Consider the following 20,176-nt stretch of genomic DNA (forward strand, 5'->3'; position numbering starts at 1 on the left):
GCCTACCGTTTGACCAGGCAAAATTACTGACATTGCAGGGTATTTGAAATTATCTTGGAGTTCAGGTCATGTATTTTGAAAGATGGGTGTTCTTTACTGGAGAACACATACTGTATTGTAGTACTCCGACATATTGAGGCTTTGTGGGTTAAACTCTGGAGTCAATGTCAGATGACCTGGATTTAGCTCCTGTTGTACTTAGTAAGCATTTGTCTTTGAGGAAGTCATTTAATACTTTATTTTAATAATAAAATAATTGTTTAATGAATTAAGTTACAAAATGGAAATGATACCTCCTTTGCCTTTTAATAGCTTATATTTGTATAGCACATTACACTTTCCAAATTTTATCACATGTATATTATTTCATTTGATACTCTCCACAAACCGGTGAAGTACATGGTACACACTAGAAACTACAGTTAATGGGAATGCATTTCCCAAGCAGCCACAGCTAGTAAGTAGGAGAGCGAAGTCTGGAACCCATGTCTAGAGCTATTCCCAAAGTCAGGCTCTGCTACTTGCCTGACTTGAGGACCCTATTGAGGGCGAAATAAAATAAGTCGAAGTGCTTTGAAAATTATGTAAAAGGGCTGATAGATACTTGGTGTGTGACTCCTATTTTCCTGACTGATTTTTTTCAAAGTTAGTGTTATTAGCATAATATCTCCATAAATAAGGAGATAGGTTCAAAATCTGTCAACCATTTTGCAGGTTCTTTGCAAAGCAGATTTTTTTTGTACTCCACTACTTTCTTTTACTGTGAATGACATACCATTAGCAGTATTCCTTTGTTTACACGGTCTATTGCAAAGAGACTTGTACCTCCTGAAGCATTAGCATCCATATCTCCCTTCAGGATTCTTTTACACGATTGCCTATGTTCTTTTACAATCAAATTAAGTCTTGCTTCTCCAAAATTATTGGCTTTACTATTTGAAGAAACTTGGTGAGTAAAAGTGGTTAGCACCTGTTAAATCTCTTAAAACTGTTTCACACATTTCCATAACGTTTATTTTTATATCCAGTTTGAAACTTTTTCAGCTCTCAAATTTTAGTACTTTACATGCAGATATTTGACAACAGTTGTCCAAGAAAAAAAAAAAAGCCCTGTTTAAAAATGAAACAACCAGCTCAGCTGTTTCTTGGTGGGTAATTGAATGTCTGCTTCCCTTTATTTGCTAAATCCCTGTTTTGTCAAGCTTCAAAGAGAAATATATCTCTGCCACTATTATTAATATGCAGCTTTATTTTTTGTTATACAGGATAGGTTAATACTAAAAGTTTGCACTAATTTATAGTTTATGTTCCAGCACTGAATAGGTACATTGATAGTCCTTTTTGTTTAAGATGTTTTACTGATTGTCATGTATTTATCAGTGATATTGAGAGAAAATATAGCCTGATGAATAAGACACAAACTATGGATTCAAACTTCATAGGTTCAAATTTTGACTGTCACTTGTTAGCAGTATATGACAAAACAAGATGCTTAACCCATGCTTCATGTTTTTCATCTATAAAATGGGGAAGACTAGGGGGAAAGTGATACCTCAGGGAGATAGTCAGTGGCCAGATAATATAGGACGCTGTAGGTAGTGGAAAAATGTATAAATCAGTGGGTAAGCCACTAGGAAGAAACATGTGGGTGCAGGTGGCAGTTCTCAAACTGCTCTGAAGCAGAACTCTGGTGTTCTATGAGCTGGATGTAGGTGTTCCGTCTTTAAGATAAGTAATGACAGTCTTATTTCCTAATTTATAAGAAAAAAAATAAGTTAGTAGGTGAAGTTTCACAAATTTTTCATAGGACCTTAGGTCTTATTATTGCCTGTCTTCTGAGCTTTGACAATGGTAAATTAATTAAGGTTAGCAGAAAAACATGAAAATTATCAACTACGATTAATTTGAGAGCTTCCTTTTAAAAACGTATTTCTACATATGGTATGATTTTAGGCCTGTGGGTCATAAAAGGAGTGGTGTTGAAAGTAGGTTTGGTGGATCAAAGGGAATAGTTTTAAATATATTTAATGTGTGGAGGTTAAGAGAAACTTGAACTTTATAGTAGTAGGAATCTATAAAGCTGTTCTCGAGCTTGGGTATAACTATTCAACAAAAGAGAAGAATATTTGGGAGTAATGGGAAAAGTGGAAGCTAAAAATTATGGTAGTTGTGAATTAAATTCAAGTTTGTTTTAAGAGGAAAAAAATTCAGAGAGAAGGATACATTTTAGTTAAATTTAGTGTCTTTTGTGATTAATAAATTTTTTGGTTTTGTCTTGACATGTGATACTATAATTTTGGCTATAATAAATAATAGAGTATATCATTTGATATATGGTTAGGGTTAGGATTTAATTTGTTGGAAGAGTCTTCCCTTTATATAGTAGGCGGTAGCATATCCAGTCTTAGCTGACTTAGAGGAAGAGTAGCCTTAGTTTTTCTGACAGGTTTATAATAGTAGTGATGCTTCCTATCATTTGTTATTTCTTAAAATATTAAAATAATATTTTATTCTTAAGGTGTACCTTTAATCCTTCAGCGTCAGGACTTTGTAAATGGTCATTATTTTTTATGATTCCTCTGAAACTGATGGTAGAGAATCACGCAAGCCTTACAAAAATGTGGAGCAAAATAAAAATTAAAGCTTGGTTCCTGAACATTCCTCTGTTTTCTGGTACCATTTAAGAAGTTTAAAGAGGGGAGAAAACCAATAACTTCTTCCAGTGGCAAGATGTGGAAAATTGACATTTTAAAATTTTGACCTTAACTGAACACTTAACTTGATTCTTTTGTTCAGATTGCAGAATGCCGGGTCTAAGTTGTAGATTTTATCAGCACAAATTTCCTGAGGTGGAAGACGTAGTGATGGTGAATGTAAGGTCCATTGCTGAAATGGGAGCTTATGTCAGCTTGCTGGAATACAACAACATCGAAGGCATGATTCTTCTGAGTGAGTTGTCCAGAAGGCGTATCCGTTCTATAAACAAACTCATCCGAATTGGCAGGAATGAATGTGTGGTTGTTATCAGAGTGGACAAAGAAAAAGGTAAATGAGAAAAAGATTTAAAATAATTTATATTTTAAAAATTTATATTTACTTATTAAATATAAATTTATATTTAATATATAAATAGTCATATATTAAATTTATCTGGAAATTTTTGAGTTAAAATGATTTATTTTAAAATATATTTTTTGTAAATTGCCTACTGCGGTTAAAAAAAAAAGAAAAAAAAACACCTCCTTTTGTCCTTAAACTCTTTTACATACAAAGTTGTTAGAGAAGGATGCCAGTTAACCATCTAAACAAGGTCTTTTAAGTTAGTAGTGTTTTTCTTTTTTTTGGTGGTGGTTGTTTTTTAATTAATTAATTTTATTTATTTATTTATTTTGGCTGAGTTGGGTCTTTGTTGCTGTGCGCGGGCTGTCTCTAGTTGCGGCGAGCAGGGGCTACTCTTCATTGCGGTGCATGGACTTCTCATTGCGGTGGCTTTTCTTGTTGCAGAGCATGGGCTCTAGGCATGCGGGCTTTAGTAGTTGTGGCTTGTGGGCTCTAGAGCGCAGGCTCAGTTCTGGCGCATGGGCTTAGTTGCTCCGCGGCATGTGGGATCTTCCCGGACCACGGCTCGAACCTGTGTCCCCTGCATTGGCAGGCAGATTCTTAACCACCATGCCACCAGGGAAGCCCAGTAGTGGTTTAATTAGTACATTCCAGGACTAGTTTTTGTGAGCCAAGTAACTTGAATTTTATTCCCAGAGGTTATCGGAATCTTTATAATTGACTCATTCCCAAACTCACCAAACTCAGAGAGACAAATAAGCAAACCAGAGTACTAGTTCATTCATATTTGTCAGATGCCTTTTTATTGATTTAGAGTTAGATTAGTAATCAGGTTATTGAATAAGTGATGGAAATTGGGCAAAGGTAAATGGATTTTAGGAATATTTTTATGTCTTTAAAAAAGCAATATACTGCAGACACACACCCAAAACCCAATATTGTATGTCTCTGGTAATCAGAATGTTTGTGACCCCCAGATCCTATGGGATCTTTCTGACAGAGTTGAATAGGTATTCATTTATTTACTCTTTGGGTGCCCCTTTTTTGGATCCCATGTAAATCTTCACCTTGGTGAACACATTTTTTTCTAAATATATTGTATAATACCATTGAGTAGGTTTTGTCTTCAACTGGCTTAATATAGTTAAGATAATTGGTTTCAGTCATCTTACTATAGTTTGTTAGGTTTTAGTTTCAGGCAAGTGGTTACCGTCATGCTTAAAAGACCAGTCAGTCACCCTGACTGAGCTTGGCTTTCTGAATCTCCTCAGCCACCTAGTTAATTGATACTTCTGCAAATGAATAATTTTATACATAACTGACTTCTTTTCGGATTATAATCTTAGACAATAAACTTTCGAGGCAGCTTATATTACCCCTTAGGTGGTGCTACCACTTAGCACATTGATTATTCTAAATGCTTTGATATGACTTACTTGTGGCACCCTCCCCAGCTTCCATTTATTAAACTGCTTGAAGACTGAGATTATTCCTTAAACTTGTGTTTCATTGTTGCTCCAGTAGGACCTCGAATGGTGTCTTATCTTATATTGCTTTCCTATTATATGAAATATATACACAAAAAGGAATCAAATACATTTTCAACTGCCATCAGAAAAAGTGAAAGGGTAAACTTGTATAAGTACAGTAGTTACATGTAAAAATTTATTTTCATAATAGCATTGTTTTTACAATGTTAATTAAAGAGAAACAACAATCTAAATTGTGGTTATATAAATCATGACACAACACAACAGAAGCAAGGCAATTTTATACAGAATGGGATCTGAATATTCTGATATGAAAAGATCTCCAGGGTAAGATAAGAAAAAAAGCAAAGTGCAGAAGATCTATAGAGGGGATCCATTTCTGTTACTAGAAGATTAAGTCCTATTGGATAAACCGTTCATCATAACTGCTATAAACCCTAAACAAGTATCTGAACGGGTGGTAAAAATTACTCAAGGACAGTGGGAGCAACCAAAAGCAGGCTGAAACTGAAGGCAGATTGACACTTGGAAGAAAGGAACTGCACTGGATAAATTTTACAGCTTTTTGACTGAGTGCATGTTACAGACAACTTCCAAGCAGGGCATCTAAAATTCTAGGGGAAAACCTACAGTCTTAATGGCTTGAGAGCCAGAGATGAGAGTTCTGGACAACCACAACAGTTGGAAAGTGGTGATAGGGATTAGAGAAAGGAGAGACACAGAGGGAGAGCCCCCAAGTTTATATATAAATTCTGCTGAAATCTCTGGCTAACCCGTGAAACTAGTAATACACAGGGTAGACTGCAGCCCAATAGGGTAAAAATCTAAACAAATTTTGTTTGCTTTCCATCTGGGGAGACAGAGCTTATAGTTTTGAATTCAGACAAGCTAACTGCTAAAACAAAAATTCAGTATTCTTGGGAATTCCCTGGCCGCCCAGTGGTTGGGACGCCTCGCTTTCACTGCTGAGGGCGTGGGTTCAATCCCTGGTCGGGAAACGCAAGCCGTGCGGAGCAGCCAGAAAAAGAAAAAAGAAAAAATTCAGTGTCCTTAAGAGGAACCTAAAGGAATTCACAGTGTGCCACATATCTTTCCTAATGTCAAGGATGCAACTCAAATTGCTAAATAGTTGAAGAAACAGGAAAATATGACCCATACAAAAAAGGTAATCAATGGAGACTGACCTAGAGATCACCCTAATGTTGGAATTAGCAGATAAGCATTTTAAAGGAAATGTTATAACTGCTCAGAGATATTAGGAAAATATGCTTATAGTGAATGAACGAAATGAAATCTCAGTAGAGAAATTAGAAACTCTCATAAAGAACTAAATATAAATTCTAGAAATGAAAAATATAGTATCTAAAAAATTCACTGGATGGGCTAACAGCAGATAAAAGATGACAGAAGGCTCCTTGAAATTTGAAGGTAGTTCATTTAAAAAGAACCAATCTGAAGAACTGAGAAAAAAAAAAAAAAAACAACCTGTCAACCATCAAAAGCTCTATTCCAAAAGAAGGGGAGAAAAAGAAACAACAGAAAATATATTTGAAGAAACCATGGCCAAAAGTTTCCCATATTTGCTGGGGGAAAAAAATGTTTATATATTAGAGAAGCTCAGCAAACCTGAAGCAGGATAAATACTAAGACCACATTTAGGCATATCAAACTATTGAAAAACAGAGAAAATCTTCAGCGTAGCCAGAGGAAAATGATGTTATTTATAGGGGAACAGTAATACAAATTACTGTGGCATTCTTATTGGAAATAATGAAGGTCAGAGCATTGAATGATATCTGTAAAACTGAAAGAACACTGTCAAACCAGAATTCTGTATTTGAAGAAAATATTCAACAACAAAAATCAAATGAAAACATTTTCAGGTAAATAGAAACTAGAGGGATTTATTACCAGATAAGACCTACATTATAAGAGATGGTAAAGGAAGTTGTTCAGGCTGAAGAGCTGTGATGCCTGAAATGGAAAATATGTGGGTAAACGTAAAAAACCATTTTCTCCCTCTTTATTCTTCTTCTTTTTTTTTAATGGGGGTGTAGTTGATTTACAATGTCGTGTTAGTTTCCAGTGTACAGCAAAGTGAATCAGTTATATACATGTATCCACTCTTTTTTTAGATTCTTTTCCCATGTAGGCCATTACAGAGTATTGAGTAGAGTTCCCTGTGCTATACAGTAGGTCCTTGTTAGTGATCCATTTTATATATATAGTAGTGTGTATATGTCAATCCCAATCTTCCAATTTATCCCTCCCCCCACCATCCCCTGGTAAACATAAGTTTGTTTCTACATCTGTAACTCTGTTTCTGTTTTGTAGATAAGTTAATTTGTACCCTTTTTTTAGATTCCACATATAAGCGATGTCATGGTATTTGTCTTTCTCTGTCTGACTTACATCACTCAGTATGACAATCTCTCCATCCATCCACGTTGCTGCAAATGGCGTTATTTTGTTCTTTTTTATGGCTGAGTAATATTCCATTGTATGTATGTACCACATCTTCTTTATCTGTTCCTCTGTTGATGGACATTTAGGTTGCTTCCATGTCCTGGCTATTGTAAATAGTGCTGCAGTGAGCATTGGGGAGCTCCCTCTTAATTCTTTAAAATACATTTAACTACTTGTCTCATTGTGTACCCATGGGACTTTTATTTATAGAGGTGACTGGTGACATGGAGAGGCCAATGCCATTGAAAGAACATTTTTATTATTAAAGTTTCCCAAGAGATGGGGACCCAGCATGCCATGCAAAGCCACATGAGGAAGCACCGGTTTTGATCAGGAGGTAGAAGGAGCAAGGGGAAAGCCTAGGCCAGAGCTTTTATTGAGGTTTCCATGACAGAGGCAAGGCAGGTCAGCGTAAACAGTTTAGGGTTGGCTCATTTGAATAGTTTGGGCAGGGCTTGGTACATTGGGGCTGTCACTAGTTGTGTGGTACCTGGCTCTATGCTGGTTTAGGGCATGGGATAATATTGACCTGCTGTGTGTAACTTTGATGAGATGATTGGGGGTATGGGCTCTAGATTGGTTGATTTGCATGTAAAAGGCTGCTCCCATTGAGGCCTTTGCCAACTCTAAGAATTGCCTAGTGCCAGGCAGGGAAGTCTCTTCCCCAGTCAGCCAGGCCACAAATGTCAGAGCATCAAGAATACAGAAAATATAGTTAATGCAGTTGACCCTGTGATGAATGGATGCCAAATAGACAAATACAGTGTCTTTTGGCTTTAGCTCTCATTTGGATAATTGAAAATTATTCCCTCCACTAAGGTAATAGAATATACAGTTACATGATGATAAAAATTCATTTCTGAAAACAAAAATCTCTTATCTTGTACTTTTTATGCAGTATTTTATTGATACGATTTTAGTGTGGAATAAGTGTAGGTATGCCAACCCAACAGTCTGGTGGTGAAAATTGTCACAGTGATTCTTTGGCACCTGGACAGAGATAATTTTTTCAAATTTTTCTCATATAGGATATATTGATTTGTCAAAAAGAAGAGTTTCTCCAGAGGAAGCAATCAAATGTGAAGATAAATTTACCAAATCCAAAACTGTAAGTTGATTTTTTAATCAAATTAGTCCACTATTTGATGTGTTTAATAAATAATGTGCATGGTGTGTTCCTGGCAGAAACAAAACCTACATTTTCTGTAACAGTATTTCCATTTCTCATTCTGTGTTACATAGAAAAACCATTTGAAGACTTTATTTCAAAAGAGTATGGCTTCAGTGTTCTTGTCTCATGATGTCACTACCTTAAAGCATTGCTTGATGTGTAATATTCTCAAATCAGTACTGGACCATTAGTGTTTTTAAGCTATTTTAGGTTAAATTAACTATGGGTGATTTCAGCTGATTGGGCTTGTTGCAGCATGTGGTTTTTGACTTTCAGCTCTGTTCTGGGATAAGGATCACAGAGACAACCAGCTATTGTTTGTTAAGAATGAGCAAAGGTTTGTAAAATGTCTTTGAATCCAGGAAAGCAATGCAGGGCCTGTTACTTAGTGTGGTTCTCCACCCCACCCCTCACCTGCCTTGGTTTTTTTCCTTTTCTTATTAATTTTGCTGTAATTTCCTCAGTAAGCACTGATAAAGCAAGGACAGTCATTTCTTCATTCTCATCTTTCTGTATTTTTCTGTTCTCTGGTCCTATTTAGATTTTCTTTTATTCCCTAGATCCTCAGTGCTTATTGGCAGTTTCCATTGGTTCTGTTTTCTCTACCCTTCTCTTGTGTCTTTTGTTCCTCTGCCATGTGTGTTTCTGTCCTCAAGATAAAATGCCAAGAAAACAGTGTTTACATGAAGAAAAGATTTTTAAAATCTTGCTTAACCCCAGTAAAAGAAAGTATAAATCTAAAAGCCATCAGACCATTACCCAAATCTTTCAAGTCCCACCAAGTCCAGATTTGAGAAGCACTGCTCTAGGAAACTTCCATTTTGTTTTGTTCCCCTAAGATATTGTAAAATGAGCATAATAGATCTTATTAGGATAATAAGACGATAAAATGAAATAGCCAATGTTAGTACTTTTCCTCACTCAGATTTTGTGTGTAATTAACATGAAGCCCTCTTTATACTCTTTCTCTTCTTTAAGCCCTTTTATGTTTAGGAGATTAGGAAAAGAGTTTGGCAGCAGTGGGTAGGAGGTGGGTAGGATTGAAGGATAACTGTTAAATGATAACAGAGCAAAAGCAATAATAAAATCTCCATCCAGGTTCCATGCTCTCATGGAGTAGTAATAATAATATCTTACATTTTGATCTGTGTAAGAACTCGCTACAGTAAAAAGGAAAGATACTAGGATCTCCCTTTTCCAGATGAGGAAATATATTCAGAGAGGTTTGTTTGTCCCAGAATTGACTTGATCTGGGTCTTAGGTTGTAAATGCTATACTAGTTGTACTTGTTATACCCACTTGAGTTCATTATTATGGAAAAGCGAATATTTCTCTATGGAGAAAGAATTTGTTGTGTGATCTTTTGTTATTAAGGAATTAGTGTAGTCAAATTAACCAAACGTTTGTTTTTATATGCTATCTACTAAAATGTAAACATATCTTTTTTTTTTAATATAGATCTCTTACCTTTGAATTGTTGAGCTCTTCATTTTGTTTCTAGGTTTACAGCATTCTTCGTCATGTTGCTGAGGTCTTAGAATATACCAAGGACGAGCAGCTGGAAAGCCTGTTCCAGAGGACCGCTTGGGTCTTTGATGACAAATACAAGAGACCCGGATACGGTGCCTATGATGCATTTAAGCACGCAGTCTCGTAAGAACACCTTCTTAGCTCTGCTTCTCCATTGATACTACAGCTGCTGGGTCTAGCACACAAGTTGAGAGCCTGACATTTAATAGCACAACATTCATGTATTAAGTCCTTGCCAAATTTAGATAAAACTATTTTAGTATAATAGGCCCATGATATGGACCAATCCTATAAAGCCGAGCCTATATGATTTGATGTACCATAGTTATGTAGTTTTGTAACCCATATGGTTTCATCTCACACTACTGTCTTACATACTTTCCTCTCCTAGTTTTAATTTTGTTATTGTCCTAGGTGACTTCAGGGCCAACATAGATGTTTTGTTTAAAACTTGTTTTCTTTACCTCAGTTCCTTAGACCTTCAGCCCATGCCACATTAGCTAGTCTTCCATATGGCCTCACCCTGGGTCTTACTGTCACCAGGATTTGCTCTGTCTCTGAAACCTTTAATTCACACATTCTGTTCTTTCACCACAGCCTCCTGTCCTTCCAGCTCCCACAGTTAGTCCTACTCTGTGTCGTTTTAATTCTTATTATTATCAGGCTCTGATTCCAAACCTTTTTTTTTTTCTCCCTTTTTCACCCTTTCCTGCCTTCTCTTCCTTATTCAGCATAGACACACCATGGTCCATCATTTCAACAACTTTCTTGCCAGTGTCATGAGTTTTGCCCTGTTTTTCCTTCTGTTACATCCAGCCTTGGAGCGATGTTCCTGCCTTCTCTGCACTTGTAGACTGCTGGGTGCTGCTAGGAAAAACCACAGTCTTGCAGGTTGGTGCCACTGCATATTCATGGTCTCCAACCTCAGCTGGGCCTTAACTGCTGCCCCACATTCTGTTTGCTCCTGGTCACTTCTTCCTCTCATTCTTAGATTGGCTATTTTAGAACTTCTCCACACTCTTCCTCAGATACCCACTCTGTCCCTCTCCTCTCACTCTCACCTGGTGCACTCACTACCTAAAAAAGAAAACAGAAGCCATTGAACAGGATCACCTCTACTTCCTTCCACTTTCTCAGCCAACTTATCTCCATCCCACCTGTCACTACCTCCTGTGCTCCTGTCATACTGGAATTCGGATCCTTCCTGCTCTCAAAGTAATCTTACCACCTGTGCCCAGCTATTCCTAAGGGATGTCTTTCCATCTCCTATTCCCTCTCTTGGGTCTTCAGCCTTTTTCTTTATTGGTTTTGCTCCATCAGCATAAAAATATGCTCAGATTTCTCCCATTTATACTAAAAACAAACTTTTCAACGTCCCCTCTACTTTCTCCTGTCGCAAGCACTGTGTCCTCTCTTTTTAACAACCAGATTTCTTAAGTTCTCTGTACTTACTGCTCTACTTCTGCACCTCCCAGTCCTTCCTAGATGTTAATACCTCACAAGCAGCCTCACCACTGCATTGTTACTTTCCCAGCCCTTGTGCTGCCAAGGGTTATTGGTCTCCTCAGCCCTCAGAATGGCCAAGTGGGGCTTAGAACTGTTAGAACCTCCATCAGGCCTACTCATCAGAGGCTCCAAATACCTTCTAGTTTACCCTCTCCTCTCATGTGACTTTTTTTTTTTTTTAATATCGCCTTGTGGGAAAGGTGAGAATAATAATAACAGTTAACATTTATATAATTCTCACAACAACCTGTGGTATAAGTGTTATTATTATTCCTATCTTATAGATGAGGAAATTGAGACAGAGAGTAAATTGTCCAAGTTCACACAGCTACCAAATGGTAGAGCCTCAAACACAGGCATTGTAGTTATGCTACAGAGCTTATGCTATTAACCATCAAGCACTGCTTTATATTTCTGTCCTCCCTGACTTCAATCCTGGACTCCTCAGTACATGTCTTACCTTGGTTTACTGTCATTATCAGCCCCACTTACCTCTCTAGCTTCTGCCTCCACCCCTTCTCCGTTACCACTCTGCATTCTTAACAAATAACAGGTTACATTCTTAACAAATTAACATTCACCTTAACGAATTAACATTCACTCATCACCGTTCACATTCTTTTCTTGCTTCATCAGACATGTTCCAACTGTCCAGATTTAACTCATGATAATTCTGTGCCACATGTGCTTCATTTTTTTTCCTCTTAATTAAATAATTAAATAGAATTTCTGAGATTGTTGGAAACAATATTTTACTCCTCCCAAGCCATTCCGGTCACTTATCAGTAGTAACCACTATTCTGAAATTAGTATGTATCATTGTCATTTATATACATATACATGTGTGGGTAGGTTATGAAAAGTATGTATAGAATCTTTTTTATGTTTAAATATTTAATTTGTTTAAACAAAAAAATAAATTTATTTTACCATTGTAACAAACTTTTCTGTACTTTACATTTTTACTCGTAATGCTATTATTGACCAGAATTTCTCCAAATTGATAGATGTATGCCTACTTCATATTAATTTCTATATAGTATTTTGTTGTGAGAATATGCTTTATTTGTTCCTCTATAAAGAGATTTTTACATAATCCCCTCCGCCCTTTTATCCCCCTACTTTTCAAAACTACTATGATGAATGTCCATGTACATGTCTCTGTACAACGTTTGGGAATTTCTAAGATAGATACCTAGGAATAGAATTGTTGGGTCATAGGATTGATTATATGCACCTTTAAATTTACTTAGTTTTGCCAAAGTACTCTCCAAATTGGTTCTACAATTTATATTCCCTCTTCATCAACATTTGGTATATATCTCAGATTTTTTTTTTTTTTTTTTTTTGCCAAACTGATTGATGTACAATAGTGTCTTGTTTTGATTTGCATTTTGCTGGTTGTTGGTAAAGTTAACAGCGTTTCATATGTTTATTGACCATTTGTATTTCTTCTGTGAAACATCTGTTTATCTCATTTCCTCATTTTCTGTTGGTTTGTCTTTCAGTTATACCATAACTTTCTTAAAACTTTAAGTTCTACCTTAGCTCGTTAAAATCCTACCATTCTTTTAGTCGTCATTTCATTTTTTCCATTTGTTCATTCGTTCAGCAAACATGCCAGTGACTAAGACCTTGGTCCCTGTTTGTGGCACTTACGAGGGTCAGATGAAATGCCACTTCACCCATGAAGCCCTTCCTGACCCCACTAATATCTTCCTCTCCTCACCCCCAGGGATACACTTTTGTTTTTTTCAAAAATTTTTTCCATGTTTTTCTTTTTAAGCTCCTTGAAGCAGGGACTGCTAATTACATGGAAATGCTTAATTATAGTGGGATGTGTGACGTATAGGCATAACTCATTTTATTGCACTTCGCATATACTGTGGTTTTTTTTTACAAATTGAAGGTTTGTGGCAATGCTTCATCAAGCAGGTCTGTTGGCACCAGCTTTCCAACAGCGTTTGCTCACTCCATGTCTCTGTGTCACACTTTGGTAGTTCTTGTAATATTTCAAAATTTTTCATTATTTTGTTACCGTGATCTGTGATCTTTGATGTTACTATTGCAAAAACATCACATCTCCCTGAAGACTCAGATGATAGTTACCATTTTTTAGCAATAAAGTATTTTTAAATTAAGTTATATACATTTTTTTAGACATAATGCTATTGGACACTTAATAGACTACAGTATAGTGTAAACATAACTTGTGTATGCACTGAGAAACCAAATGTGTGACTCACTTTATTTCTATACATGCTTTATTGTGGCATTCTGGAACTGAACCCGCAGTATCTTCGAAGTATGCCTGTATAGGAGACATTTTAAATTGCTTGCTTTAGCCAGATCTCTAAAATTTTTCTTTTAATAATAATCAATTGGATGTTTTCTATTTGTCATACAGGCCTAAGCGCTTTACTTGCATTATCTCATTTAATATTACAATCCAGTGAGATACACTGTTTTCATTCACATTTTACATAATTGGAAATTGAGGTCTAGAAAGGCCCCAAAACACATAGTGATTAAATTGTGAAGCTAGGATTTGAACTCTAATTCTGACACTGAAGGCTGTGTTCTTAAACATTATTCTGTGGTATTATGTTTGTTGTCCTAATTATCAGTAAAGTAACCTTGACATTTTGTTTTGTGTATGTGTGTGTTGTTTTTTTTTAATTATCAGAGACCCATCTATTTTGGATGGCTTAGATTTGAATGAAGATGAACGGGAAGTACTCATTAACAATATTAATAGGCGTTTGACCCCACAGGCTGTCAAAATTCGAGCAGGTAAATGATTTTTTAAATGATGTTTAAAATATTTTGCATGTACCAAAAAAGCTGTTACATAATGAGCCTCACCAAAGAATATGTTGCTACATCAACATCTGCCTTTTTCTAAACTTTTTTCATAACAAGAAAAGTTAAAGAAATTAAGCTATCTTTGCTTTTACTGAATTATAAAATACATATATATTGACATAAGTAAATGAGTTCAGCTAACTTTAAGTTAGCCCGCTTTCTGGGGTGTGGGGGGGCGGTGATTATTTTGTTTAGTGCATGCTTTAAAATTCCAACAGTCCAGTAATACCCTCCTAGGCCTCTGGATTAACCACTGTTATGTTAGTTTGCAATATATTCTTTCAGCAGAGATTTTTCCTATACACATATGGTGTCTAGGAATGTATGCTGTTTATATTCAGATGTAAATTTTTATGTTTTTATAAGGATGGGGTCATACTATGCAAAATTTTCTTCAACTAGCTTTTTCCACTTGGTGTATCATGGCTGCCCTTCCATGTAGAACACGGAGATCTTTCTCATTTTGAATAGCTAAGTAATATTCCATAGAACGATAAGCCTTGATATAAGCCAGTCTCCTCTTGATGAGTGTTTAGGTTGTGCCAGTCTTTTTACAGCAGTTGACCCTTGAGCGACGTGGGGGAGTTAGGGTCGCCCACCCTCTGCACAGTCAAAAATCCACATATAACTTAGCCCTCCGTGTCTGTGGTTTCGAGTCCAAGATTCAGCTACCGTGGTTCATTTAGTGTTGTAGTGTTTACTGTTGAAAAATTGTACTTGTAAGCAGACCATGCAGTTCAAGTCTGTATTGTTCAAGGGTCAACTGTATTACAAAAAACACTGCAAATTAACACCCTTATACACATACACTTACCCATTTATACAAGTGTTCAGTAAGGCAGATTCTTAAAAGTAGAATTGCTGGGTCAGAGGGTATGAAGTTTTTAAACTGTTCTAAACAATTTGTGGTTATTATTTCATTCAGTCTTCATCACACTCCTCCTTACCTCCATTTTACAAATAAGGAACTGAAGCACAGAGGGGTTGAAACTGAACTGAAGCACAGAGGGGTTGAAATCATGACTTTTAACCCAGACATAGCCACAATTCAAGGTGTTTGTTAAATTTCTCTGTTTTTTTTACAGTTTCATCATTCAGGGGCTTGATGTGAATGAGAAGATACAATTTCAGTGCATATTCAGATATTTTTAATTATGAAAATTAATGGCTGGGATTGATTTCTAATTGAAAGGATGATGAAAGCTTTCATACGTATTTGAATACTAGCGTATTTGTCATGTCTCTGATTTCTTTTAAACCTCTAAAAAAATTTGCATTTTTTTGGTATAAGCTTTTGAATTTTTATAATTTTAGATATTGAAGTGGCTTGTTATGGTTATGAAGGCATCGATGCTGTAAAAGAAGCCCTGAGAGCAGGTTTGAATTGTTCTACAGAAACCATGCCCATCAAGGTGAGTAGTCAGTTTTTTCCCTCCCTGATAAACCAAAATCACCTAAACCAAATCAAACCAGATTTTTTTAATGATCATGTTTCATAACAAATGTTATGAAAAGTGGTTCTTGATATGATATTTCTAGGAGATGTTTACAATTATGTGTAGGCTTTTTGTTGTAGCTACTGCTACTGTCACAGTGGATGGAGATTCCTGTTGGTATCAAGGGGCCAGCTATGCTAAACCTCCTTTACAGTAAAGAGTCACTGTGCCCATAATGCTCATAGAATCTTGAAAAGAGCAACTTATTCTCTCATATTCACACAGAGCTTTCAGGAGGTTTGGTTGAATCTTTCATTAGCAATAAAATTAACTGGATGGTTGTTATTCAGAATCTCATAGAAGAATTTCTTTTACCAATTTAGTTCGGAACCAAACAGGAATTTTAGAGACAAATTATCCATTGTGCCAATGATAGCTATAGTTAGTTTAGCCACCAAAGACCCAGAAGTCATAATCCTTCATATTTGGTATTGCAGTAGCCTGTTTATACTACTGGATTAGATCATAGTATCAGCTTCGGCTACTTTAACAAACTACTCCAAATTGCTGTGCTGCAGAATTGGGAGTAAGTTTTGGGGTGATTTGTTGTTAAAGCAGCAGATAAGCAAAACGATTCTCAAACATCCTCACTGTTGTGTGTTGTATAGGTACATTCATAATTTAATTTTATCTTCCTTAGATTAATCTAATAGCTCCTCCTCGGTATGTAATGACTACAACCACCCTGGAGAGAACAGAAGGCCTCTCTGTCCTCAACCAAGCTATGGCTGTTATAAAAGAAAAGATTGAGGAAAAGAGGGGCGTCTTCAATGTTCAAATGGAGGTGAGGTCAATACTGGGGTTTTTTGCCTTGTTCTTAAAGTTCTTAAGAAATTTAAATGATCTAAGTGATTTGCATTCTAAAATATCTAATCGGAGACATTTTAAAACATGAGATACGTTTAAGATTACAACTCCCCTAAGCATAAAATAATCATTGACTCAGAGAGTTCCTAAAAGGGTTTTTATAAGTAAATAAGAACTATCATGGGATGGTTATTCAGGACTGTGGTCACTGATCCCTCAAAAGGAAAAAAATATAGACAATGAAAATAAGTGATTGGTTATTGCCAGAATTTAATGTAGAATGCTTAAAATTTGATTTCAGAATTAAAAACAAGAATAGTCTCATACTTTCCTCATCTCAACAAGAACAAAAACTAATTTTCATATATAATTTTCAAAACAATTTCTTCTGTGGAAAGGAATAGTAAGTAATTTATTTTGAAGCCAGAAGATGCATTTTTACAGGACATCTTTTTGTGTATTTGAAAGATACAGCCACTGCAATTATTTTCATATATTTTCCATTCTAGCTTGTTAGAAATTACAGAAAATATATTAGGTTTGAATATATATGTTTTCTTTTCCTGTATTGTCTTACTCTCATAAATTTCTTTCATTATTTATCTCATGGAATTTATTGGTGTTATTTCAGCACTCAAAAGTGAACAGATAGGGCAGAGTTGTTAGCAAAGTGTTTTTTTAAGAGTTAAAATACCAGGCAGTAATAGTATTGAAATTGAATTTGTGTACTGTTTAACTCCTTCACTTTGAAATTGTGCCTCTGCTTTCACAGCCCAAAGTGGTCACAGATACAGATGAGACTGAACTTGCAAGGCAGCTGGAGAGGCTTGAGAGAGAAAATGCTGAAGTGGATGGAGATGATGATGCGGAAGAAATGGAAGCCAAAGCCGAAGATTAACTTTGTGGGCAACAGAGTCCAGTTTAAGGAACACAAAGCAGCCTTCCTGGCTGTTAACCCTAGACTTGAAAGTTTTCCAGTATTGAAAACTTCAAAGCTGAATATTTTTTATTTCGAAGTATTTAAATGTTCCAACAGACCAAAACGTGAAATGCCCTCCTAAATGTCAGCTGTTTTCACACAGTAGCTCTGACACCTTGAGCATTTTTTAAGGGAGTGGCCTGATTTCACTAGAGACAAATCTTTAAGAACAGTCATAAAATGGGGCGTGTGATTTCCATTTCTGATGTCTCCAGATTGGCACCCCTTTGTAGTTCAGTGCCTCCATGAGATTTACCAGGGGCACCCAAAGCAAATAGTCCTAACCTTTCTATATAAAATGTATCAAGCAAACATTAAATAAATTTCTGGGATATTTAACCATAGGTTTCTTCCTTATTGTCACCAGTTAAAAGCATTATGATTACTAAGACCCTAATTCTATTATCTTCATTTTATTTGAAATGTAGTAATATAAAGGCAGGTGACCTAAAGGATCAATATAGCAGATCCTTTCAAAGGGAGGGTTTAGAGAACATAATTTTAATTAGTGAAAGTTTACTCCTAGGGGGAAAAAGCCTTAAAATGCAACTAAAGAATTACATTGGTTGTGTGCCTTTTACCTATTTGAGACTGATGACAACATGTGGTATGAAGGAGAATTTATCACACTGGTCCTTGTTGGTGTACTAAGCTGCTTGCCTTGAGTTTGTAATTCAGGGTGGTAAAGGTTTTGGGGGTGTTTTTTTTGTTTTTTAAGAAAAAGATGCTGCTTTTTAAATTAAGTTATTTGAGTCTCATTGCCCAACTTTTGATTTTTTTTTTTCTAGTAAAATATTTGCTAGGTGCCACCTAGAAGCTTCAGTTCTCTTCATAACAGAGTAGGGATCTGTTTGAACACAATTACAATGGTTTTTATATGTTTCCATCATTTTTTTCTTTAAGAGCTGATTGTTTTAAAGGTAAATAAATAATATATACAAAGGTAAATAAATTTCATAGATAACGTATGGTTTGCAGTTACAGCTACAGTAGCCAGGGTGTAGAAAGTCTTAAGTTAACTTTGGTCTGCTTCATAAATTTAATCTCTTAGGATACTTGAGGCACTAGATAAATTAATTTTACTAATCATTTCCAAGAATAGCTTTTTAAATACTTAGATTAAACCTAACCCACCTTAGTCAATCCAGGACTAGACTTACCTCAGTGTTAAAGGGAATGGAAAATAGAAGAGTGTGTTGGTGAGCCATTTGAGCCATTTTTGAAGGTTTGTCCCTTTGTTTAATTTAGCAGCCTCTACGAGCTCTTTAAATCCAGAAGTCTAATTTCATATAACCGTTTCCACGAGGGAGCCATGATTGCTGGCTTGCATACTGGGAATATTTACAGGAGAATCTGGCACATAATTTTCACTTCAGTCTTTCTGAGGAGTCAAAAAAAAGTCTATAAAGCTCACAGCATCAAGAATGTTATCAAACTGTAACAGGTGCTCCTTAAATGTTTGCTGTAAGCAGAGGAATTGAATTTTGACTTTGTTTACTGAATTTTTTTTTTAATACTTCAAAAGCCATAACTGTCGAGAAATACCGGTGGCATCAGTGGTGAGTGATTTTATCCCATGCAGGCCTTTTGCTCAGTTTCACAACAGTTTTGCAAATTTATGACCCTTATGAGAAAAAAGATCAATACCTCACTGATCATGAAGGAGAGAACTAACTAAACTTACCCTGGTGACCTAAAAGTATCACTTTCAAATATGAGAACAAGATCACACCCAGCTCCAAATAACTTGAACAGATTGACAAAGACAATTGACCAGTTTATCCAAATGGATCTCTCCCCACAAAGACTCTTCATTAAAAATTGACAATTTCATCTACTCCCCATGCTGCCTTTGAGGTCAAGTGGTTATCGACTCATAACTGAAAATAGTTTGAGTCTCCATTAGGCATAATTAGTTGAAAATTTTAAATGGCCGGGAAAAATATGAATGCAAACCATTTTTCATGTTTTCTAGTAAAACAAGACAAGCCATTACTTACGTGGATAATGCTCACTTAGTGGAAACCTACAGAGACGTGCTAAGCAGTACAGTTACTACTCAGCTGCCGTACTTGACCTAGCTACTTTTACATCAAGAACAGTGTAAATGGTTCAGGATTTTAAAAAATTCAAGTGCTAGTACTCTTGGCAAGAGTTGACCCCTGATTTGCCTCATGGTGATAGTCAACTACTTTTCAACACATGATACTGATACCATACAGAGTGGGGTGTAATTGTGCCAATTTAGAGTCAAGAAGCCATCAAACCAAATGCAGTTTAATTCAGGTAAACACCTGTTGATAACAAGAAGCAATAAAGAAACTAATTCCAAGGACATAGACCTTGGTGAAATGCCAAATGGAAAATGGTGCTTTAAAAGGCAGTCTCTTAGAATGTAAGGAATAAAGTAAAACCTCAGATCAGGTATTCTAGACAAGAGGAGACAGTTCAAACTATTGAAGAGAATGAATTTTTACTTAAGCACTTTGGAAGTATCCACTCCCCTTAAATGTAAGTTACGTATCTATTCATTAAAGGAAGCCGAAGCACTTGTACTTGGCAGATTACTGTATTAAACTTGAAAGTAATAAAAATGTTTTTAAAGATACTGTATGATGCAGACTTTTCACTACTTCAGATTAACCTCCTAACTGGTGAAGCTTCTTGGTACCTATTTGTCTCCATTAATCTTCATTCTAAAACCCAAAATTTCATGCCTTGATTTAATTCTTTTCCCATTGACATCTTTCTGTGTCCTTTAGAGAGCTCCTGTTCCTGTCCTTCAGCAAGCTCCTGCTCTGTGTCT

At 36.0% G+C, this 20,176-nt stretch overlaps 1 protein-coding gene across 1 annotated transcript in view; it reads left to right on the forward strand.

Moving 5' to 3' along the window:
• Positions 1 to 19,978, forward strand: part of EIF2S1 (eukaryotic translation initiation factor 2 subunit alpha) — a 21,629-nt gene extending 1,651 nt beyond the window's left edge. Inside the window, exons 2-8 of the mRNA XM_007184323.2 lie at positions 2,797 to 3,045; positions 8,045 to 8,124; positions 9,689 to 9,840; positions 13,910 to 14,016; positions 15,403 to 15,500; positions 16,225 to 16,368; positions 17,164 to 19,978. Of these exons, the coding sequence (XP_007184385.1) occupies positions 2,805 to 3,045; positions 8,045 to 8,124; positions 9,689 to 9,840; positions 13,910 to 14,016; positions 15,403 to 15,500; positions 16,225 to 16,368; positions 17,164 to 17,289 (948 nt within the window). The 5' untranslated portion in view covers positions 2,797 to 2,804 and the 3' untranslated portion in view covers positions 17,290 to 19,978. The remainder of the gene's footprint in view (positions 1 to 2,796; positions 3,046 to 8,044; positions 8,125 to 9,688; positions 9,841 to 13,909; positions 14,017 to 15,402; positions 15,501 to 16,224; positions 16,369 to 17,163) is intronic.
• The last annotated feature ends 198 nt before the right edge of the window (positions 19,979 to 20,176 follow it).

Source organism: Balaenoptera acutorostrata, chromosome 3, assembly GCF_949987535.1.
Source record: "Balaenoptera acutorostrata chromosome 3, mBalAcu1.1, whole genome shotgun sequence".
Classification (NCBI taxonomy): Eukaryota; Metazoa; Chordata; class Mammalia; order Artiodactyla; family Balaenopteridae; genus Balaenoptera; species Balaenoptera acutorostrata.